At 29.6% G+C, this 25,291-nt stretch overlaps 2 protein-coding genes across 3 annotated transcripts; one reads left to right on the forward strand and one right to left on the reverse strand.

The window, feature by feature from the left end:
* Positions 1-7,125: 7,125 nt before the first annotated feature.
* Positions 7,126-11,417, reverse strand: LOC107434828 (uncharacterized). 2 transcript variants are annotated; one of them, XM_025067654.3, is made up of 9 exons: positions 10,771-11,417; positions 9,881-9,973; positions 9,256-9,360; positions 8,966-9,127; positions 8,779-8,877; positions 8,515-8,643; positions 7,959-8,138; positions 7,657-7,776; positions 7,126-7,505 (listed from the first exon to the last, which is right to left on the reverse strand). In XM_025067654.3, the coding sequence occupies exons 1-9, from the start codon at positions 11,206-11,208 to the stop codon at positions 7,326-7,328; spliced, it is 1,506 nt and encodes a 501-aa protein (XP_024923422.2). In that variant the 5' UTR covers positions 11,209-11,417; the 3' UTR covers positions 7,126-7,325. The 2 variants fall into 2 exon arrangements, with proteins under 2 accessions (XP_024923422.2, XP_015901806.3); XM_016046320.4 differs by having other exon boundaries at positions 7,128-7,505; positions 7,657-7,773; positions 10,771-11,413.
* A 3,942-nt stretch (positions 11,418-15,359) lies between these two features.
* Positions 15,360-16,392, forward strand: LOC107434830 (ethylene-responsive transcription factor WIN1). The gene is made up of 2 exons (XM_016046323.4): positions 15,360-15,575; positions 15,701-16,392. The coding sequence occupies exons 1-2, from the start codon at positions 15,496-15,498 to the stop codon at positions 16,215-16,217; spliced, it is 597 nt and encodes a 198-aa protein (XP_015901809.2). The 5' UTR covers positions 15,360-15,495; the 3' UTR covers positions 16,218-16,392.
* The last annotated feature ends 8,899 nt before the right edge of the window (positions 16,393-25,291 follow it).

A 25,291-nucleotide genomic window follows, 5' to 3' on the forward strand; every position in this document is an offset into this window, starting at 1 on the left:
AATTATTATTAGGATGATGACTAGGGAGGTGACGATAAACCGGGACTAAGAGCCAAACAAAATTTGTAGCTAGTTAGCAACTTGGACTTTCTTTATTTTTTTTTTTATTTTTTTGTTTTTATATTTTGGGATCATGGCTTTTAAGAAGCGTGATTTGGTCGAATTCCAAATAAAATACTATTAGGATGGCTTCCTTCTTTGATCCATACAAGTGCAAGATACCCCACCATCACGGAACTAAAAAATTGTCTATGAAGGGCCGTTTAGATATCAAATATGTGGTATATAGTCATATAACCATGCCAAATATATAATTTTATTGTTTCCAATATAATATAATGTGCTATATAAAATTAAAATTTAACAATATATAATGTATAAGATATATATCTATATATATATATGTATATATTTAAAATATAAAGTCATCAAATATGAAAAATATTATATATGCACAACATTATTAAGAAAAAACATGTTAATTATCAAATACTAAAATTTTCAACAATCCCAGATAAAAATGTCTTAATTAAAAAAATTTCTGTATATATTTACATACAATCTTTTACGTAACTCAGAAGTTTTGGACAAATTTTGTTTTCACGATTAAGTTACAATTTTGGACAAATTGTTTTCACTTTATTACTAGATATTATTGATTTATTGGGATTTATAACTTGGATATGAACAAATCCTAAATAAAATTTGTTTATTTAGATAAAGAGACTCGCTATATATATATATATACCAGTCCGTCTATGGTGCGGACGGTCCTCATGCGAACCACAGTATTGGTGACGGTTTTTCATAGTATTGATGACGATTTTCTAAGAAACCGTCGTTAATACTATAAAAAACCGTCACTAATACTGCGGTCCTCATACGGACCGTCCTCACCATAGAATTTCCGATATATATACATCATGATGACACCAAATAAAGACTATATATAAATATATATATATATATATATATATATATATATATATAAACACTAGCATTCATCCTCAAACAATGTACACATATATGATCATAATAAATGATGTTAAATATAATATATAATAATTATTTATATTTGAAAATTTATTTAAAAATTTTATTGCTAATAAGTATATTTGAATTTTATTTTTTTAATCTATACTATAAAAGTTTATTAAGAACTATAAATTTGACTTTTATATATAATACTATTCAATTATGCAATTCAAATTCAAAAATTACCTATATAATTTTTTCATTTATGGAATTTTCCTATTTAATCTATCTACCTATGAAATTTAAATTCAGATTCAAATACATTCATATAATTTAATTTAAATTCAAATGCATTTAAATAATATTTTACATCTATAGAATTCAAATTCCAATTCAATTTTTTTTTTTGGTTCCTTGTAAATAATTAATTTTCATATATTAAATACTAATAATATAATTTAATTATTTATCAGTATTATTATTATCATTTATCCTATAAATATATTTTTACCTTATAAGATAAATTATTTGTGAAATTAAATTAAAAAATATTTACCTATTTTATTTTTTTCCATCCATAAAATTCAAAATCAAATTCAAATCCAAATGTATTTATATAATTTAATTCAAATTCAAATTCAAATGTATTTATATAATATTTTTTATCTATGGAATTAAAATTAAAATTTATTTTTTGATTCTTTGTAAATAAATAATTTTCATAGGTTAATCACGTATATTTAATTTGATTAGATAAAAAATTCGATTTAAATAAAATAATAGTATCCTTTATATCTCTTCTATTATCTAACATATATATATATAAAATATATATATCTATATATATATTTTTTAGTTTTAGGGATCTTTTCTTTTATACATATTTAAAAGTGTTTTTGATAAAATAATTATTTTCATTAAATTTTATAATTTATTGTTTCTATTTACAATTATTTATACCATATATAAAATATTTTACCTTGTAAATATTCCTGTACAAATAGCATATTTATGATTAATAAAAATCATGCCTCAACATATACCTGAAAAATTTTCAATTTAAATTTAAATTTAATAATTATCATTCTAGATTGAATTTATTTATTTTTATATTTGAGATTATAATAATATAACTATAAAAACTAATTAAATAGTATAATAATTATTTAATAATATTATCATTCTTGTTAATAAAATAAGATCAGCACGAGATAGCAATTAAGATTAGAGATTGAATAAGATCACAAAAATCAACTCAGTCATAATTGTAAATTAAATTCATGATTACAAAAATTTCCATAATATAATTTTTATTACATTGTAAGTATTCAGTTATACTTTTTGTAACACCCAGTCCCGAACCATGTCGGAAATTTTTGCACGTTGATCGAGGTTGACCGTTGACCGAAGGGGTCAAAAGTTGACTTTTTGACCCGGTTGGAATTCTAGGTTGACTGAGGTACCGTTACGGAGTACACGTTGGCACGAGTTCGTAGACTGGTAGCACGTTGAAAACGGAGTTACGGTTTGAAAGTTATGAGCAAAATAAGTTGAGATCCAAACTGTCCAAGGGGTGCCGGAATTGACTTTTTATTCATGCAAGGTTGAGCGTTGACTCATGCATGGTTGTGAAGTGCTCGTCGATATGAGTCCGTAGACTAGCGGCATGTCCGATTTGGACATGTGGTTTGAAAGTTATGGAGCTGTAAAGTTTTTCAAATACTGTATTATTTTAATATTATTTTTGAACGTATAACGATGTGCCACGTGTGACTTACTGAAGGTGACCATGTGTCACCATGTTGAGAAGCCACATGTCAACCATGTGTAAAATCAAATTATTTTTATTATTATTTTAAATAATAATATTTTTATTTAATTAATTTGAATTTATTTGTTTTATTTTCCCTTTTCTTTTTCTTTTTCTTTTTCTTTTCCCCACGTGGGAAAACACCATTTCTTTTTTTCTTTTTCTTTTCTTTTTTCCTTTTTTTCCTTCTTCTTCCCCGAGCCCATCAAAACAAAACACGCACAGTTTTTTTTCTCCCACCGGCCGTCCCTCTCTCTCTCCTTGCTGCACTTTTTCCGGCCACCCATAGTCCTCACGCGCCGGCCACCGTCCAAGCCCACCACCTCGCGAACTCAGCCACCAAATTTCCCAGCCAGACGCGCCCAGATCGGGCCGGCGAAGTCGCGGCGGCAAGGTGAAATTTTTCCGGCGATTCTCGCCGTTTCCGACCAACCCAGCCCATCCCATACCTCTATCCCACTATTTTCGACCCCTCTGAGTCCATTTCCGGGGTTAGATTGCCCAAAATCCCCACCGTTTGAAAGATCCCTCAAGATTAAAACTGGCCGAAGCTTCCCAACCAAATTCCGACCACCTCCGGCGGAATTGGGGTCGATGGAAACCGGATTTGTGATCCTCGTCCCACGAGCTTCGATTCGGTATATTATTCGACCATTTTGGTTAAAGTTTGTGTTTTGACCCCCCCGGGTACCGGGTATTATTTACCTGATTAAAATATTAATTTATTTGACTGTCTGTGAATTTTGTTCTAGGAGCACCGGTGAGTCGTAGAATTGATCCCGTGGTGGATCATGGGTTAATTGCGTGCTCCAGGTGAGTGACCCACCTTTAAAAATATTTTTGGGGTAATTAATTGTATTTATGTGGTATTAATTTGATATCTGTAATTTGTGCTCATGTGGTGTATTTTAAATACAATCGGGAAAAACATTATTTTATATATATATTTACCCAATGGTGCTAAATGAAATTTTGGGGTCATTAAGAAATTCCCGATTATTAATTTTATTGTGATTAAATGGTATTTATTACACATGAGCAAGTATTTTTAAGAAATTAATTGTGTCTGGGTTTTATATCATTTTTGGGCAATTAATTATATTTAATTGGTATTTAAATTGGTATTTAAATTATGCTCATGTGGTGTGGTTTATTTATGGTTTTATTGTGGTTTAATTTATTATGCATGAGCAAAGTGTATTTCGGTAGTATTGGTACGTGGTTTTCAGTATTAATTTTTCGGGCATAATTGGGTTAAATATTTTACGAAAATATTTGGTTAAATTTTATAAATTTTTCCCGCGGTATTTTTATGGTTGCATCTCGTATTTCGAGAAAATTGTGGTTTGTTGGTTATCAGTGTTTCGTACCTGTTTATTTAATAAAAATGTGTGGGATGGTAAGTGTGAGAATTTAATGTATTTCCCACGGTAATTTTGGAAAACGGTACGGTTGGTTATAAATGTTTATTTTTAGACGCACTCATACAGTATTGGTGTTCTGGTGTATGGTGTATGGACACGTGGTAGTGCACGGTTATTATGTGGTTTAGCGCGCGGTTATTACTTCACCCGTGAGTTGCCATTGGACCGTGGGCAGGCAAGGTTATTGTTGTGCACAGCCGCCCCCCTCCTTGGCCGGGTGATGGTTTCAGCAGCGGTACTGTCGGGACGCCGAAGTGCCAGTTGCAGGTTTCTCTCTTTAACCCCCCGCCAGTCGGTACTCGGGACGCTGGGTATCGGAGGGCATCACCGGTATATGGTGTGGTGCGTCGGTGTAAATTGCAAATAATGTTTTAAACCCCAAAGGTGTTCTAAAATTATTTATTATAATTTATTGCAGTTTATTTATATTTGAGGTATTTATTTATTTATTTATTTATTTATTTGTTGTTTATTAAATTATTTGGTCCCTTGGTTTTCGAGGAGTACGTACATCGGGTTTTGTGAAAATGTTTTAAAAGGGGAACATTTCCAATGGAGTGAATAGTGAGAATTTTGAGAGAAATTATTACTTCAAATATTGTTTATTTATTTATTTATTTAATTGTTCGGTACTGGTTAATTAAATTCCTTTATTTTTATATTATTAATATTAAAGGTGTTCAGTAGATAGGGTCACTCACGGAGATGATTAGCATCTCACACTCTTAAATTCCGTTCCCCTAGGTCCAGGTTGGAGACGTTGATTGTCCGGGGCGAGCCCAACGTCTCAGTTCGTTGCCGAAGGTTCAAGAAGTTTTTCTTCCTCTTTTTTCCTCTCTATCCTGTATTGTTTCTTTATCTGTCATTTTATAAATTTCACATGTTTTTGTATAATGCTCTGCATACTGTATTGGACGTGTAGTTGTTTTTATGCACTGGGTTGCTGCTGTTGTTATTTGAAGTGCTGAAATTTGTGGAAATCAATTTGTAGTATCGTGGGAGGAATAAAGGGATGTTTTTAGAAGTGTGTTTTCAGTGCAGGTAATTTGTGATAAGTAAATCCCTTAGGGGAGGCTCTGCCGGATTTTCCGTTGGAGGGTCCGGTAGGGTTTCCCTGGGATCAGGGCTTGTCTAGGGTTCCGGAGAAGAAATTCTGGACGGGTCTTGACACTTTTAAATACGAAATCCACATTTTATATGAAATTGATTTTATATTGCTCCATAATAATTAAATCTTGTAATATGTGTACATATATATATATATATATATAAGTACATTTCGAGCACTTTTTTGGAAAATATTGAAAAAAAAATGCATTATCCATTTTAAATTTCTAATAAAAAGATTAATTTTATTAGTAATTACCATATATTAATTTTATTATTTTATAATCAAATTTTATTTATTGCATATCCATATATAAATATGTATTAGTGTATAGAGTTTTTGTGTGAAATATCTTTAATAATAAAAATATCTTTTATTATATGCATGTATTTTTACCTAATTTTAAAAAATTCAAAAAATAACTAAATAAGGAGAGAAAAAAAAATCTCTTTCCAAGTTTTATTCCATCATCAAAAATAAAATCTTCATACCCATATATTATGGAAATTTTCAAAAATTAAAATTAAATTTTTTATTTCAAATTTTACGAAGATTTTATAGTTTTTATTTTTGAAAATATTACTTATATAAATTATTTGTGAAAATATTATTTATATAAATTATGCTAAAGCCGTTGCACATGTTATTATAAAGATTTATAGCCAAATCTTGATAATGCCCATAAAATATAGAAATTTTCAAAAAATCAAAATCAAATTATTTCTTTCAAATTTTATTTAGATTGTAGAATATTTTAAATAATTTTATTTTTGGATTTTAATTATTTATAATACATTTAAAAGGAAATAAAATGAATATAAGGAAATATATGACAATGATTTAAGATTGTAGAATTTTTAAGGTAGTTTTATTTTTGAATTTTTAATTTTTTTAATGCTTTTGAAGGGAACAAAATAAACATGAATAAATATAAGGATGACATGAGTTTGCTGACTCTCTTATTTTTATATATTATATAGATTTGCTGCTGATTTTGAAGGTCAATGACTGTTGTCTTGCATTGGTTATGGAATTATCAAAATGAGATTGTTATTTTTTTAATGTTAATAATTATTATTGCTTGACTTGCACTTGCTTCCTTCTTCTAGAGAATCAAGAGATTTGAACGAGCCAAAAAAAAAAAAAAAAAAAAGTGCTTTTAGGTCTTGCTAAAATAATTGTATTCAACATGTTACAGTCTTTCATTGTCCAAAAACAATGTGCTGTCTTTTATCTTTTTCATTAATGTTATTTTCCAATTTATCCTAGCAATCCACCCAATCAAGGTCCCTAAAGAGTGAAGAAACCTAAAATGGAAAATACTCTCTGCGATCACAATCCACATCGCAGCACGGCTTTGGTGAGGTTTAATTGCAGACCAATAACATGCTGCAACATGGCATGTGAAAACTCATAGGCTCTGGCAGTACTCTTGCTCAATTCTAAAATGTGGGACCCAGTCATTTTGCTTGGTTTGTGTGTGTGTATATATATATATATATATAGAGCAAAATTTTATAGCGCAAACCAGTTCGCACGTGTATACAGCAAAGTCGATATTTTTTTTTCAAAAAATATAGATTTAGATGTGATCCGATGTGATCCGTATGCGGACTGATCCATATCATAAAACTACTCTCTATATATATATATACATAGTCATTTTCTCGTTTGAGAAAATTCTATCTATTTCTGGGACCATCTAGGATAACATCACTCAATATATTGATAGTTTCGAATAGAATTCTTCCATGAGAGAATGACTATATATATATATATATATATTTTTTTTTTTTTCTATTTTATATGTGAATTTATGCTTTCAAGCTGAATGTATCCTGCTCATTACTGAAGAGTAACACCCCATTTTTAGGCGCAATGAAAAAGTTTTGGAAAAGAGGGATACACTCAACCATTTCTGTCTTGTTCGGTGTTACAAACCGTGTCAAAAAAAAAAAATACCAAAAAAAAATTATATGCAAAAAAAGGCTGATTTTTAGGATTAAAATTACATGGAAAAATGATAGGAAGAAGCGTCGACTCTAAGATCCCGGGCTACTTGGAGAAGATGTTCTACGTTTATTTCAGGATAGTGCTGTAAAAGCTTTAAGTTAGCCACAAAATCACCACTCAAAAGCCTACCTTTCATGCATATCAGCATAGCACAACATAGCCGTAAAAGCATATCCTGCAAAACCATATGGAACATGACACAGTTAACGTCAATTCAAAGTACGAATTCAGAATTATTAGCACTTGGGGAACTCTGTGTGTGTGTGTGTGTGTGTGTGTGTGTGTGTGTGTGAGAGAGAGAGAGAGAGAGAGAGAGAGAGAGAGACCTGAACACCGAAAGTATTACTAAGGAGTGAATCCCAAATTCTCAATATGGACTGGAAATTGAATTCCTGAGTAAGCAGTAATGTGATCCACCTGAATGCATAGTATTGCGGTTTCACCTGCTTATGAAAGCAGGTTTATAAGCTTTCAGAGTTGAGGTTAACATAAGCTGTTCAAAAGCAGGTAACTAGCAAAATGCATTTGTCTGTAACTTCTGAAAATATTAAATCAAAACTACAAAAACTTGTGATTTCATTGTCAAGTATTGTTAAAACGTTGGTCATATATTTCCATGTGTATATACCTTTGTAGTGAACTCTAGATGCCTCCATAGCTCCTCATCATTAGCTTTCAGTAATTCCATCAAGCGGGAAAGAGTGGAAAGTATGCCAACTGAACTGTTGTCCAGCTGTTGGCAGAAGTGGTCTACTGAGTCACTCAAAAGCCGAACAAAACAAGAAAAGCTATCTGCTTCTGCATTTGCCTGCAGAGCAAATATATACCTTCATTTATGTCCGTTCTTTTAACAAGTGTTTTTTTAATACATGAAAATATACGAAGAACAAAAGCATTCATAGACCTAGCTACCAAGTTGTTTACTTAAGGGAATGACAGGGGGATCAAACATGTTTCAAGAAATAAATCAACAAGAAAAGACAATAGCATGACTATCTGGTTTACCATGAAATTGTGCTATAGCAAATGGAAACAACCATTCTTTTGAATTTGATATAAATATGAACATCTACTTTCCATTCATGATTTTGGATCCTGAAGTGAATAGACACATTTCATGGCAAAAGAAGTTATAAGCCCAGGACATCTTAATTTAATAAATGAAATTCGCATGGAATCCTTACAGAATTTTGCTCATCAGCGTCAGTACTAAATACATAGAATATAGGAGCCAAGACTTCATTCATGCCTTGCACATAACGGATTTCTGGATTGAGTTTTGAGAATAGGAGAAGAATGTTTCTCATTGCTTCCTGAAAACAGAAATACAGTAAATTGTCTAGTCAGTAAATATCTTTCAGCCGAGACAGGCGCAGAAAAGTTATGGCAATGTGAAATTCAGTCAGTTAGTCATCTAGCCAGGAAAAAGAGGAGTTTGGGTGATATACCCTATTTTTCCTACCGAACGATGAGTCCCCTGAGAAGAATTTCATATCAGGGTGAGTGCGCTGCAGATCACGGTCTATCTGTTCTGCAATTTCTGTATGCTAGAAACAATGTGTCCATTGTGAGTATACATTAGAAGATAACAACAAAAGGCAGACAAAAAAAACACTGGGATGGAGAAGAATTTACCTGAAAATATTGATGCCAAACACTACCTTTACCAAGGCTTAAAGGGTGATCTTCCTGGGAAATTTCATGCCGCTTGAGTGGTCCATCAATATCACTGTCACTGTCAGCAGGCTGGTTATCACCAGAACTCATAGCTCCATCTTTTCTCCTTGTGACTTCTGCCTGTCTAGATTCAAGATTTTGATTAGTGAAAATTTTAGCCATAAACCTGATATAAATAGGTTCATAAGAAACTCATCTGCAACTAAATTACTACCACTTTCTACAACTTGGTAAGCAGCATATCTTACAGGATTCAAAAGAAGCTCCTCTTTAAGCTTTGCATATTTTTGTCGATTTTCCGCCAGCTCTTTTTCCCATATATCACGAGAAGAAGGTAGATAACCCAAGAGTAGCTGCTTGCATTAACATTTATATCCAAACACTATTAGCATTGGCAAGGATCAATTTGACATGTAAACTAAAATGATAATTGATTTTGAACATCTTCAAGTAACTGCTTTTAGGTTTATGAAATTCTCTTGTAAAAGTTAATTCTACATTCTTAATGTACAATGCAACCTAGCGAAGACAAGGAATTATGCTATGGCTGCATTGTTGATACAAGGCAATCTTTAAGCTGTAGCATTAGGGAAGTATTAAACATTAGGACCATGAATACATTAAAAATGCTTCGAAGTTAGTCATCATAATATAGATTTCTCAAATAACAATGTAAACAAGAAAAAGGCTCATAAGAACTCCGTATGTAGAAAGCAATAACATGAAAAGAGGGAAACAGAAAGGGAAAGTTAGTCTGCTTTTCTCTCTGTTCACAAGGTTACGTGAGGCTTGGTCATATATTGGACTTATTCTGCCTTATATTAATTCCCATTCATCAAATGAAATATGGGTACCTGGGTTGTGAACTTATACCTTCCAAGTTGTTGCACGCAAACTTCCTCCATCAGGGAGCCCTGTAGCAGCAACTCTTTGTAATTTTTCCAAATTTATCTCCGGCTGAGAGAGCTGAATCAAGAAAAGAAAAAACAAAACAAATTATAACTTTGAAATAATCGAAAGAACTCTGGTAAAGCTTAGTGTTTTCAAAAGATACAACCCAATTGAATAGGTTTAAGAACCAAGAGATCCACAACCTAATGCTGTTGTCAAGAAATACAACCTAGATGAAATGAAGTCTCAAAAGTTATACATAGGCCAAGGTGTGGCTATTTTACACATCCCATTTACCACCTAAAAATCATCTCTTTCACTCCATTCCCTACATATACTCAAGCATTTCCACTTTTTTCCTTCAATTTCAAAATGCCTATATCTTGTTATACTGCAGAAGCAATATGTAATTCCATAGAGGACTTGCTACATTTAAAAGGTGCTTGGGCACTTAACAAAAGCATACACCTACCTTGAAGCATTTGAAGATTCCGGTTTTACTTGATTGTATTATACTGTAATTTTCTCGCATACCCAAATTTTTATACAACAAAAGTAAATCCAGATTGAGCGAGACCAGAAAAACAAATGCTTTCTCTCGTTGTATTCACTTTTACTCTCTTGCCTAAACCCCAATCAATTCAATCACATTCAGAAAATGTTATCTTTCTTGTCACTCCAAAGTGTCCCGTTAACCATACACAAAACTTCACGTTTCTGACATCCTAAAAGACTAGAAAGACCGCACATGACAAGCATTAGCCCAAAAAAGACTAAATTGATTGTTTTACCAAAATGCCAAACAAGAAAAAAAGAAAAAAACTTCATTTTTAATCATTCAGCAAATTAATAAAAACTCAAAAAATTCCCACCTCATGCTCAAGATCAGATCTTTTCTCCTCGGCTGCAATGGCTTGCAAAACCGAAATCGAACCTGACTCTCTTTCGGGTCTCTGTCGGGCCCTTAAATCCGATTCTCCGACTCCACCCATCTTCTCGTCATCAAAGCCATCACCATCGCCCTCATTGCGATCACTCTCTCTATTCGAACTGAACCCATTTGGCTGAAACGTCTCGAGCTCCTCTCCGAAATCGAACACCGAACCGAGCCCAGCATTATCTTCTTCTCTGTCATCAAAACCGACAACCAAGCTGCCGAGGCGGTCGGGGAAGGCTTTCCGAGCCTTCTCTGGGAGCTTGAGCTTGCCCTTGAGCATGGAAATAATGGAGTAGAGGAAAATGGTGAAGCAACGAAGAAGTTGTGGAAGTGAAGACGAGGAAGAGGGAATTGGGGCTTTTGGGTTGATCATGAATCGGTTACTCAACTCAACTCAACTCAACTCATTGTGGCTCTGTCTGGGAAAGACTGGTAGTTAACGGTTGAATGGTAGGTGGCCCCCATGGCTTGGGATTGGGACCCTTCAAAGGTTTTTGCCTCACTAGTAGGACCCACGGGTAGAAAATATTTCTAGTGCAACCTGTGCATTAGCGGGGTAGTTTTTACTCCTCGTGTCGTATTGTAGACCTTCAGCCCAGGGGCATAATGGAGAACAAAACTAATTAATTAATAATTGAAGGAAAAAATGATAAACTTTCCATGGGTTTTTTTTTTTTTTTTTTCTCTCTCTCTCTCTCTTATTTTGATTTGAAATACAACAAAATATTATTCGATTCATAGATTTACGTTATGGGTCTCATGGGCTCAGATTTTGGACGCCAAAAGTGGACTTTATTGAACTGTAAATACAGGCCCAACATAAACCAAAACAAACATAAAATCAGGTTTTGTTTATATATATATATATATATATATATGGAATTTTGATATTAAAAAGGATTGGGTTCACTGTATAAAATAAAAATTTAACATTAAATATCATTTTGGGAATATCAATTTTATTACAAAGTAGACAAGTCCACCTATAGATATGTTCCAAAAAATATTTTTATCATTAGATTCTTATCTTATGAACTGTATACTTTTATTACAAAGAATATTAAGTTCACTCCATAGGGTGAGAATCTAATACCAAATCATAAATAAATTTTCTACATATTATTAATGAAAAATAATTTTAAAATTAACTATATATATACGCTAACAATGTTAATTTCTATGTCATATAGGAACATATTAATGCTAACAATGTCAATTTCTAAGTCATATAGGAAGCAATCTACATCCACTATAACACGTCAGCAATGTCAATTTTTGTGGCATATAGGAACATATATATGCTAACAATGTCAATTTTTATGTTATATAAAAACAATCCACATTTACTATAACACGTCATGTCTACTAACCGATCTGTTCAGAGCTTTCCAAAAGATCACTCATTCTAAAATTTCTCTAGCCTAAGCATGCTTAAGTTCGAAGTTTTTTCGAATCTTGAAGCCAACCCTTTTAGGATTGCTCTAACTTGAGCATGCTTAATTTTAGAGTACTTTCGAACCTTAGAGCCAAATGCTTTGAAAAGCTTTTGGTATTATAAAAATGATTATTATTACATTTGAATTATCTTCTTATTTACACCCAGATGATGTGGGATTAAGTACCAATTAGCTTGCAAGTGCCTCACAATCACCTACACTGGTCGTCACATTTACTATTAGAGATGCTCTAACACTTTATATGACTTATCACACATTTTTTCACTTTATTCTTTAAATTATAAAAATTCTCATATTACCGTCCTAAATTATTGTTTTGTTGTGATATTAGAAGAATCACGTTTTTAATTTAGGAATTTTATGAATCAACTCTAACAAAATTTTGTATCCTATATGAAAAACTAATTTAGAGGATAAAAAAATTTAAATAGTCTGAGGGTTTCCCCTAATTGTAATTCAATTTAAATTTAGAAAGGAAAAAAATAATGAAAAGGACAATTATTGTGCATTTTGAAAAAAATATTTTTATAATATATAATATTGCTATTTATTACCAGTGGTATCACCAATGGTATCATTGCTAACATATTCTTTTTTTTTTATGAATAGGATCATTGCTAACATGATTGTTATACATTAGTTACATTTAATTATGGATTATTTTTAATTTGGAAAAGTAAACTCTTTTTCTAATCATGAAAATAAACCTTTTTAGATAATCATTTAAATTGCAAAATAATATATATATATATATATATATATATATATATATCCTATTAATGATGATTATCAGACAAATAGCATTTTTAATATAATAATACACAATCTTAATCACAGCAGTATCATTAATTTTATTTACTTAAAAAATTATTTACAAGTTATATTAAAAAAAAATGGAAATACAAGTAGGAATAGGAGTTTTGCGTGTTGGTGCTCAGTAACTAGTAACCATATTCATCAAATAATAATAATAATAATAATAATAAATAAATAAATAAGAACAAAGTGGAAATTAAGAATGGAAATGTAGGATTGAATAAACGAACCGCTGAAAGTTGTAGGATGGCGATTTTGGACCACAAATATTAGTTGCAAGTTGTTAATTGATTTACCCGACATAGTATATGCATGCATGTGTACATACATTTCACCAGGTTTATATACGTGAAGGAGTAGATCAACAGTTAATTTGAGCTAATAATTCATAATAACAACAGCAAAGAGGAAATTAAGAACGAAAATGTATGATTGAACAAATGAATCGCTGAAAGTTTTACGATGGCTCTTTTGGACCACAAGTAGTTGCAAATTGATTTACCCGGCAGGGTATATGTACTCCTGCCAACTATTCATGACGAGGTTTTTATACGTCAAGGAGTAGTTCAACAGTTAATTTGAACAGCATTAAATTCTATACCTAATAAGCTGGAGACCTTCAATACACTTCGGATTTCCTTGTAAAGATTCTAGTATATGCATACGCTTTCCATATTATATATGTTTGTTAGACCCAAAAATATTTTATCCGTTTAAAAATATATAGACCATAAAAGAACCAGCTTGCATCACTTAATAAATTAACCAAGCATAACCAAGTATAACCAATGTTACATGAAATTCGACGTTACATAATTTGCTAAGTTTCCATATATATATATCCTTCTAGGCTAGTGAATTATAATAATGAAACGAAATATTCTTAGGTGTGATAGTGTAATAGTACGACAGAGATTAATAAAATAATGTAAAAGAAATTCTTATCCTATGAGGGAACATTTAATTAGTTTCCTTTTTGTTGAATGGGGAACATATAAACAGTTGAGTGACATTTACCCAAAATATAACATAATATTATATATAGTTGAGTGACACGATGTTTGTGGCCATAATTCAAACGTGTACGTCTACATAGGTTATAGCTGACGATGGCTTACACTTCAAACGACCACCAAAATGCGGTTAAATTTCTTTCTTGCCTTGGTAACTATATAAAATTACAAAACCTATGTTAAATTTTATCTTTCAAAATTGAAACCTAAAATTGTGGCCCATGTTATGATTTTAACATGGGCTGCACTTCGTGGTCTAGTGGGCTCTTGAGACCCATAAGGGTCCTCACAAAATACATGCAAAAACAATATATAAATATATATAATTTTGACATGTTAAAGAATTTGACAGAGGGATTCTGAAGAGAGACATGGCATGTCAGCTATCACACACAGGACAAAAAAAAACAAAAAAATCAAACAAACAAAGAAAAAAACAAGACAAAAATTGTAATCAATTTTAAAATAGTTAGATTAACAACAAATAATAATTAATCTTGTATTTTACAGAGATTTTACCGATTGTTTTTCTCTATTTACGTTTTATTTTTTTTAAAAAAAAAAAAGTTTAAATGGTATGTTATTGATTGGATGGTGCGGATTAATGGATAGGAGCTTCTAACACTTGCTAGTAAGTATTCTTTATTGATAAAGTTAGGAATCTATAACTATAAAATTCTAGTTTTGCCATGACATATGTAAAAGCCCAGTATGTAACGGACGTGGCGGCCAATTAGCTCTTATAATTTTGCGTAATATATCATAAGAATTGTACGTAATTAGCGTATAGTTAGCATATATATATCGTATTAATTTCATATAATTTAGACTTAAACATCTATTTAAAATGGACATATATGTTAATTTATAAATTTATAAATTTATTTTTATGTATATATAATTTTATTAAAACAGTATGTCTGGTCTATTCTATGTAATCCATCAATTATATTCTATAGATTACATATAATCAGACTAATAATCTATTATAGCTAATGAATTATATATAATTGACCTACACCCATGTATGACAGCAGAATTACATACATATAACCCCTAAGCCAAGGAATTGATGAATATCCTATCGTAGTGGGAGAGAGAGAGAGAGTACATGGTAGAGACAAGTCAATGAAATCATTTATTGAAGAGTCACACTTTTATGAGACGTTTAGGTGACTAAGTTTAATGGCAAAGAAAAGCAATATATAATTATAATTATATATATATATATATATATATGCAGTTCGCCGACAGTAATGTGTTCACTTCGCTGCCATTTTTTCCTCTTTGTCTTCCTAATTAGATCTCACTCTCTCTCCTCTGCTCATCTTGTACTTTTCTCCGCTATACTCTCTGTTTCTCTCGCCCCACAAAATGGTGCAGTCAAAGAAGTTCAGAGGTGTCAGGCAGCGTCACTGGGGCTCTTGGGTTTCCGAAATTCGACACCCTTTACTGTAATATATAACACATACATATTTATATTACATGCTCCACATCTACCAAATCCCACATTCACACTTCAACTTATTAATTTCTCCATAACCAAATTCCTTCTCTTTTTTGTTTTTTTGGCCTGCAGGAAAAGAAGGGTGTGGCTTGGAACCTTTGAGACGGCTGAGGAAGCTGCAAGAGCCTATGACCAGGCCGCCATTTTGATGAGCGGCCGGAATGCCAAAACCAATTTCCCCGCCTCTCAGACTCCCGCCACCGCCGGCGGAGAAGATTGCCCATCATCGCTGAAGGTTTCGTCGGAAATCCTACATGCAAAACTGAGGAAGTACAGCACAGCACCGTCCCCGTCCATGACCTGCTTGAGGCTGGACACTGAGAACTGCAGTATTGGAGTGTGGCAGAAGCGAGCCGGTAAACGACCTATGGATTCCAACTGGGTCATGACTGTGGAGCTCGGGGAGAAGATTAAGAAGATTAATGATGATGCTGATCACATTAGTTTTTCGCCGTCGTCTTCTGAGTCTCCGGCATTGGCAGTGTCGTCTTCATCTTCATCATCGTCTGAACTGAAGATGGGGTCAGCGACAGATGAGGAAGAGAGAATTGCATTGCAAATGATAGAGGAACTCCTCAGCACGAATTGATTATTGTCATATATATATATATATATATACATAGAATCTAACCCATCATTATTTGAAGAAAGCCAAAGATGGGTAAGAAAAGCTCTTAAACCTCTCTCTATATAGTTTCTTGATCACATCGTTACATTCATGGTTATAGTTATATATTTTATATAATTTTATTTTATTGGACGTAGCTAGATGTTTGAGTCCTATTACCGATAATGTTATCGGTAATAAAGCACCGGGCATAGAAGCCTAGCAAAAGAAATTAACTATATATTCATGTCTAAGTATTCAATAAAAAGAACGTTGGAATATTTATATATATACAAAAATTATATAATAAAAAATTTATGAAGAAATTGAAAGATAATATTCACATCTATCAAGTTTTTATGATTTTTAATTATAAATAATTATCTCTCACAATTGTTTTTCATAAGATTCCACACTATATTAAAATCATAGATATATATATATATATTAGTATGTTATTATATATATTGGGGTTTCACTGTATTTACCTTTGTATGCAAATGGAAATACAGAAATCAATATTGATATAGTTTGTGTGAAACACACAGAATAACTGGAATTTTTTCTATTCACCAAAAAAAAATAATAAAAAATAAAAAATAAAAAACTGGAATTTGGCGACAACAAAATTATATGAACATGTATTTTCATTATCACTTCCCATACACTATGCAATTACTGCTTTTTCTTTCATGACCACCACGTGGATAATCGGCATTGACAAATGATGTTTTTCTTTATGTTTAATTTTTTTCTTAATTTACTTAGTAACTATGACTTAATTAGAATACATGAAAGGTCTTGCAATCAGCCATACTTGACACGTAGCACATGATCATTGATCAAACACCAAATTCAAGCGTCAATGGTGTCCCTGTCAACTTAAAAGGGACCAGAAAAAGAAAAAATGATAATATAGAAAATTTTATTTAATTAATTATATTAAATTGTGCAACTGAACCAACATTGGCCCAATTTCCAGGTCCTTGTCTACTTTTTTATGGCTAAATCAATAGCTTTTTTGTGTACGGTCAGTAATTAAGAGATTTAAGAAATTGTCTTTGCATTCGAGTCCAATAAACCAATGTTATTTCGAACAATTATAATTATACTTTTCTAGCTTCGGCCATAAGAAATTTTTTGAAAACCTAAGAAATTTCTAAAAAAATTGTCCAATTTTTTTTTCTTTTTAATTAATTGGGGAGAAGGAATTTCATGATCATAAGGTCTTGAATAACCAAAATCTAAGATTATAATTAATAATTATTATCAATTGAACTATCTCAAAAAGATGTTTAAAAATTTTAAAAATTGTATTCAATTAGAATTTTAAAATACTTTCTATATACTTTTTTAAAATTTAAAAATTTGAATGTATTTAATATACACTTTTAAAGATTTCATAAAAACTAGAAGCTTTTTTTTTTAAAGAGTTGGAAGCAACATTTTAATAAAAGGTTTCTCATATCAAACAAGAGGTTTTTTTTTATTATTATTATTTTTTTAATAGTATATCAAACAAAATGTTGATCTTCTTCAGAAAGTTTGTGCATATAAATATTTATTTTTATTAAGTAAAGTATATGAGACGCCTGCAATTTTCATTTTTTTTTTTTTGGTTAATTTATATATTAATTGTTTTTCGATTCTAAAGATGGTTCTTATTTTGTTTCTTTTTCCAGATTGTAAGTATACAAAGGTGCTATTCAAAAAAAAAAAAAAAAAAAAAAAAGAGGAATACAAAAGGTGAATTAGAGGACCATTTTGTGTGCTTAAATTGTGATACTAAATATGAAAATGCAATGCGAAAGCAATACGATGTGATATTCGAAAACACGACACATCAGTAGTCATCGTCCCACCAAACATATATTAATTATACATTTTATAATAAATGAATATTAGCCATTATTTAGGCTAACTAGCTGGAGAGAGACAAGTACTCAAATGCATACCAGCATTGTTAAATTTATAAAATTAACTATAACTACTACCTTTTTTTATTAAACTATTACTGGTACCGTTAAAATTATATATATCTAAATTTTGGACTTTAAAATTATTAGAAAAAATAAATTAACATGGTTATCACACCCTTAAAAACCATAGATTTGTTTTTTTGTATTTTGGGCATGATTATAGTTTAATTTCATTGTCTGATTAGGAGGATTTTTTTTCTTTCTTAATTTCTTTCATTTTCTTTCCCAAATCTCTAAACTTCAAACATAGTTTTAGCTAGACTATATCATCAGGGACTTCTCTAATTAATTCTCAAAACCTAGCTCTTTCCTTTTTATTTATTTATTATTATTATTTTGTTTTGGTTATTACAATTAGGAAACAAAGATGGAGATGTTGAAAACGTCCCCATATGTTATTTATGAATAGCGATTGGACTGGGTCCAAAAATGTATAAGAACCCAAGACGTTATTCTTGGTTAGCTGCTTTTCGCCACTTTTCTCTCTTTCATTTTATTTTCTTAAATGTTATTTATTATAGTAAATTATTCCCAAGTAATTAATAGCACTTCAATTTTACATTGGTGAAGAGTAATTGGCATAAAAAAAAAATGCAGTTAATTCTATTTAAGGTTGTAATAATGATTAATTAATTGTCTTACAAATTAAACAAAAGAGTGATATATTGTAACCAATCCATCTGTTTGTTTTTCAATTTATATATAAATGCGCTGGCATGTAGGTGAATAATATCGTATGAAAAGATATTTATGTTGAATATTCTTTTCTTTTTTTTCTTTTATGAATATTGAAATATTCTTAAACAAGTTATTACAAGTGTATATTCAATCAAAAAACAAAAAAAAAAAAAAGAATATTCAATTAAAAAAGTCGACGTGGCCTGTCTTTCTTCATATATATTAAATAATATCATGCCGCTATGCATATACACATATAATAAGAACGATATCCATTAATTATTCAATTAATTAGGTGACATCCAGCACTTTGTGCCCACCAATTTGTTGATAAGTCAATTTAGTTTGTCACATCATTTGGCCTAGTTTTTTCAATCCCAAAAATTATTATGGACACCAATTTTTCTTCATAACAAATATAGGGTTACTTGAGAATGCATTGTCTGGATCAAGATTCAATTCTTTGCCTAGGATAAATTTAAAAAAATTGAATGTCTAAATTGCATTTTGAAAAGGTTAAAAAATTTAAATTATAAAATTTTGAAGGTTAAAATACCAAAATACAATTAACCTTATATATATTTTTTTGGATACCATTACACTAATTCAATTAAAAAAATACTAAAAATATAAATATTAAAACTAATTATAAAATTTTGCACTTCAATATTTTTAATGCAAAATTTGGGATGTTATGTCCTCTCAATCAAAACCAACTACCAAATAATTATCAACTTGTTTTGATATATATATATATATATATATATAACTCTCACTTTGTACACTTTACACATTTTGCAATATATAACATTGACGAAAGCTACCAAAAAAAGAAAAAACGTTGAAGAAAGTTACTCCCTGATTTAGTCATTTGTAACTTCAATATATTTCAGGTCCAAGCCTCAGCCGTCTTTCCGGTTAATATTCCTCAAACAAATAATTAATTTCAAATCACTACACTATGTTTTATAGGTTTTTTTTTTTTTTTTTAATTCCCCACATTTTCTTTTAGTATTTGAAATCCACGACTTCATAGTGTAAATGTAAAATACTTACAAGCTAAGTCAATCTTACTAGATCAATATGTCTTTTAGTTGAATACCAAGCAAGAATATATATATATATATATATATATATACATATATATATATATAGCCAAGCTCACATCTAGACAATTTAATAATTTTAATAATAGGTATTCCTTATTTAGTTTTTAGATTTTATTAAATGTTGGGATTTAAAATACAAAAACGGATCAAATAGGGGTTTAATGATACATTAAAACGTTATTTAAAAAAAGTAAATCTTGTTAAGATCTACCAATTAATAAATGTAATATTAAATCTTAATCTTTAATACAATCCAAAGATATAGTGATATTAATTCTAATATTTTAAACCTTGTTTGTGCTTGGCCATTATATATATAAACTGATATGCATACTGAATACAGTAAAATCATGTAAATGATATGTTATAGAATTCGTGTACATAAGAATATTAATAATTTAATTAGTCAAAGTAATATATGAAACTTCTCTTAATTAATTGGTTATAAGCATCAATTCACAATCTCACATACTTCTTTCATAAAAAGGCTCAAATTTCACTATTGAAATGAAGAGGATGCAAAAAAAGGTTCCTCTTATATGGAATTAAAGTAAAAATTTGTAGGGTTAATTGCTATTCATATATTATATTAATGATAACAATTGAAAACTGATCAATGGCATGCTGATGTGCTTTATCCTATTAGAGACAAAACAAAGATTCCGAAAAGGAAAAGAAAATGATTAAGGCCAATGGGTCAAGATATGTCAATTTCTAGCCTCCATACGTGCACATATTCAAGAAAATGCATTGAAGATCTCAACTTCATATATTACATCATATTGATTATAAATGTCAAACTTTCTTAACTAAGGAATCAGAAAATCAACAAACTACTAATTTTTAGCTAATAATTAAATGATATGGTATTGCTTGTCAAAGCTCAAATCTTAATAACAACCATTTTCCTATTCAAATTGATTTTGACAATTAAACATCTAACTTTGAACTTTATAATAAAAGCATAATATGTATGTGCAGAAAATGTATGCATCATGATCATCATGAGTCCAAATCAATATCTATAGAAACAGGAAAATAAAAAAGAAAAGAAAACTATTTTCCACCCATTAAATTGGCAATTAACATGATAGAGTTCTCAATCCGTACCGTTTACATTTTTTTGTTTTAGGTTTTAATTTTTTTTTTTTTAAATGTTGACAATAATTCTAGAATAATAGAAACGTAAAACAAAAATATACAGATACTGAAAAATATGAAGTATTTTTATCTTTTATTTAAACTATATGTATGGGATATAAAAAAGCAAAAGCAAAAACAATATATATATATATAGATATAAAAGTAGGACCAAGGGTAGACCTAGCAATGAATCGTATGAAAACGAATTTATCTCGTAACATATCATGTTCCTATTAAATTTTACTCATTCAAACACTATCTGTTAAGCTAATAAGTGGAGATATTATATTCAAATTCATTCGTTAATTTAACAAGTCATTCACTATATGATCTATTAACATGTTAACTTTTCGAATAAATATGGGTTAGCTATGAACACATCACCCATTTGACCCATTTGATTCGTTTATCCATATATTTTATATTATATTCTATAAAATATTGCTTTTATTAAAAAAAAGGGAAAAATATTAACTATCAAAAAATATTTAAAAAAATAAAATTTATATATAGATATTTATATATATATATATATATATATTTGTTTTTAGTTATTAAAATATATTTAAACAAACACAAAATGATAATAATTTTATTACAAACCAAAGATAGGGAAATTAGAAAAAAAAATTGACAAAGAGGGATATTAAAAACATAAATTGAGTAAAACATTATAGCTATAAACATAAAATTATGCATATTTTTTATCTATAGAATAATTATTAAAATGCCTCTCTTAACGGATGAAATGGATCATTTACGGGTTTCATCCATTACACCCATTAATGTAACATGTGTTCAGGGGTTGACCCGTTATCAACCCAATGCATATTAGCTAAACCCAAATACTGAATTATTTGTATAGGTTTATATAATATTAACAAGTCGCTTGAGATTTTACCAAGTCTACTAAAAGACCAAGGCCTTTAACTTATCAAAGATACTATTCGTATAAACTTTAATTTCAAAAGACTTGTTTCTCATATATGTGAGATTTGTCCATTCTAGGACAACCCAGTATAATAGTCACTTGGTAATAATTCGAGTTTGAATCCTCCCAACTCCAATATCAAAAAAGGTATATGTGGAATTTATTGATTAAAGTTCTGACACATTTTAGTTTTGTATACTAGACTTCTAACTACAAGATTAAATAAAAATAAAATAAAACACCAAGTTAAAAATCATCCCAAATTATGAGGCTCATTTTGATAACCTTTTTATTATTATTATTACCCTTTATGTATGCTTAATTTTTTTAATAATAATACTAGTGTTATAAAAATATTTTTCAAACAATTATGTGATAATATTTAATTAATTTTTCAATTCATTTATTCATTTAAAGCATCTTCAATGATCAATGATGATTGTTGTATATGTGGCATAGAAATTAACATTATATAAATCTATGTGGTACAAATGTACAGACAATTTTAAATTTTTTCTCCAATAATAATATGCAGAAGGTTATTTATAATTGTTAATTAATTATATTTTTTTTCTTTTTTTAAAAAATTGACTTCTTAAAAAAAAATTTGCTTTTAAAGAAAATTTACAATATTTGACAATGCTTCTAAAAGTAGCATTCATATTTACTATGTCTAAGCCATATATCTTTGACATTATTCTAAGGGCAAAATGCATTTTACTACCTTCTATTTTCATTCTTTTTTAGCTCGGAGTCTGTAAAAAAAATTTTATATATAATATCCTCTATTACCCAAACCGTTTCTATCAAATGGTTTCTGTTAAAAAATTGATCACATGAGTAGCACGTGACAAATAAATCAATTTTTTAATAATTTCATTTTTTTTAATAATTTTATTTTTGATATGAGACCTTTTTTTTTTTCTTTTTAATTTTGAATTTCTTTGATCTTTTGGGGATTTATTTATTGAAAGCAAAAAAGAAGCCCAAATCAATTGACTACTCTAAGAACCACTCAAATTGTGTTCTCTGGTATGCAATGCTCATTCACTCCATCAACTGCGTTTTGGTGCGAAAATAACTTTTTCATTACCTTTTTAAATAATTATAGAAGTTACGAAAAAAATAATATCAATGATAAAATATAGAATCCTATATTACAATAATCTAATTAGAAAATTTTGGAAATAATATAAAATTTGCATCAGTCATTGCTTAGGTTAATATTTCCCTTTTTTACCTTGAATTTGCATTAGGCCACATTGTACATTGGAATCCCTAAAACAAGCATCAACAATGGGGATTTCAACTTCTAGCCATAAAAATTTAGATAGAGATCCAAAATTAATGAAGAAAACAAAAAAAAAAAAAAAAAAAGAAGAAAACTTTGTGATATGCTTGTAGAGAGAGATTTGAATGGACTGTACAACTCTTCAATCTTCGCTTACCTTCGGATCATCAGAGTCAAATCCTCCCTCATCGGTCGGCTGAAGACCACCACTGACCATGGCAACTTCTCCTGTGCTTTGTTCTTTGCTTGTTTTTTTCTAACTTTGAGTTTGGGCTTCCATTAATTGTTGCGAAAAGCTTAAACAAGCTCGATTAAAAACTAAGTTTAGATGACAAGCGGAGGAAAATGAAAGAGAACTCTCTAGCAACATCAACAAAATGTGTGATGATGAGAAATCTTGGGGTGGATGGGGTGCTTCTGAATGTCCCGTAATTGGACTATTTTAAGCCCATTAAAAAAATTAGTAAAAAATAAAAAAATTATTAAAAAAATATGAAATTATTAAAAAATTGATTTATTTGTCGTCTGCTACTCACGTGATCAATTTTTTAATAGAAATCGTTTGATTTTATCGGTTTAGATAATAAAAGATATTATCTGAAAAAAAAAATTTTACAGATTCCAAACTAAAAAAAGGTGAAAGTAGAGGGTAGTAAAATGCATTTTACCCTTATACTAAATATTTCCACCTAGAGCAATTTTCTTAAAATACTATCTATATTGCTTATATGATATGTTTATTTTCAAATCCATATCTCCATTAGAGTACATTCAATAGTAAATGTGAATTATTTAATATGTGGTATAAAAATTGATATTGTTCAAATCTATATAGTATAAACCCACAATCAATTGTACAATTGTTTTTCTATTGTAATGTACATAAAAGCTATTTATGGATATTAATGAATTAAATATTTTATTAATTTATTTTCTTTTTTGAAAGGATTATCTTTCAAAAAAAATTTATTTTAAAAAAAAATTAAAATATCTAATAGACTCTTCAAAAGAAGGTTACTTTATTGCGATTATTATTATTATTGTTGTTGTTGTTGTCATATTAACTTGACAAGATGTCTACATAAACCCCATTGGAGATGTGTTTTTGAGTAGCTTTCTATTTTTTTAATTTGATATAGCAAAAAAAAAAAAAAAAATTTAACAATGCACAGAGTTATTGAAGATGCTTTTAAAGTTCACTTATCTATATGTAAATTATATAGATATATCAATCAATAAATTTTAACATGTATCATTTGATAAATAAAAATATGTAAATCAATAATACCTGTAGCATTATTATCTTTTGAATAAATAATAATAATAATAAACCAAAAATATAAATCTTAGAAGGGGTTAAATGCAATTTGATTCTTTCAACTTTTAGAATTTTACAATTTAGATCCTTAACTTTCAAAATAGCAATTTAAACTCTGAATTTTTCAATCTATGATAGATTGGTTAAATCTCCAACTTGGCCAAACAAATTAGTAATATGTCCACGTGGTTGCTTTTTCTCTTTGATCAACACTTTGATCGTTTTCATTACAGACTTATTACAAGTTTTTGGATAAAGCCGTTATTAATTTTTTTGGTCAAATTGATAATTGGACTAAATTGCAACAAATTAAGAAACTAAAAACTTAAATCACTAGCTTTGAAAGTTAAGTGTTTAAATAGTAGAACTTTGTAAGTCAAAAAAGCTAAAGTGCTATTAATCCTATAAATTTCTAATTTAAAATGTGAAAAGAGATTTTTCTTTTTCTTTTTTTAAATCAATTTGCAGATGTCATAAAAGTTATCAACTTCACTAACAATGATTTACCAGGTAATAAATAACAATATCCCACAATTTGTCATAAACAATATCAGAGTTTGATCAAAGCTCTTGTTTATACGTGTTATGATTCATGTGACTTTGTTTG

The sequence above is a fragment of the Ziziphus jujuba genome, chromosome 1 (genome assembly GCF_031755915.1).
Source record: "Ziziphus jujuba cultivar Dongzao chromosome 1, ASM3175591v1".
Lineage (NCBI taxonomy): Eukaryota > Viridiplantae > Streptophyta > Magnoliopsida > Rosales > Rhamnaceae > Ziziphus > Ziziphus jujuba.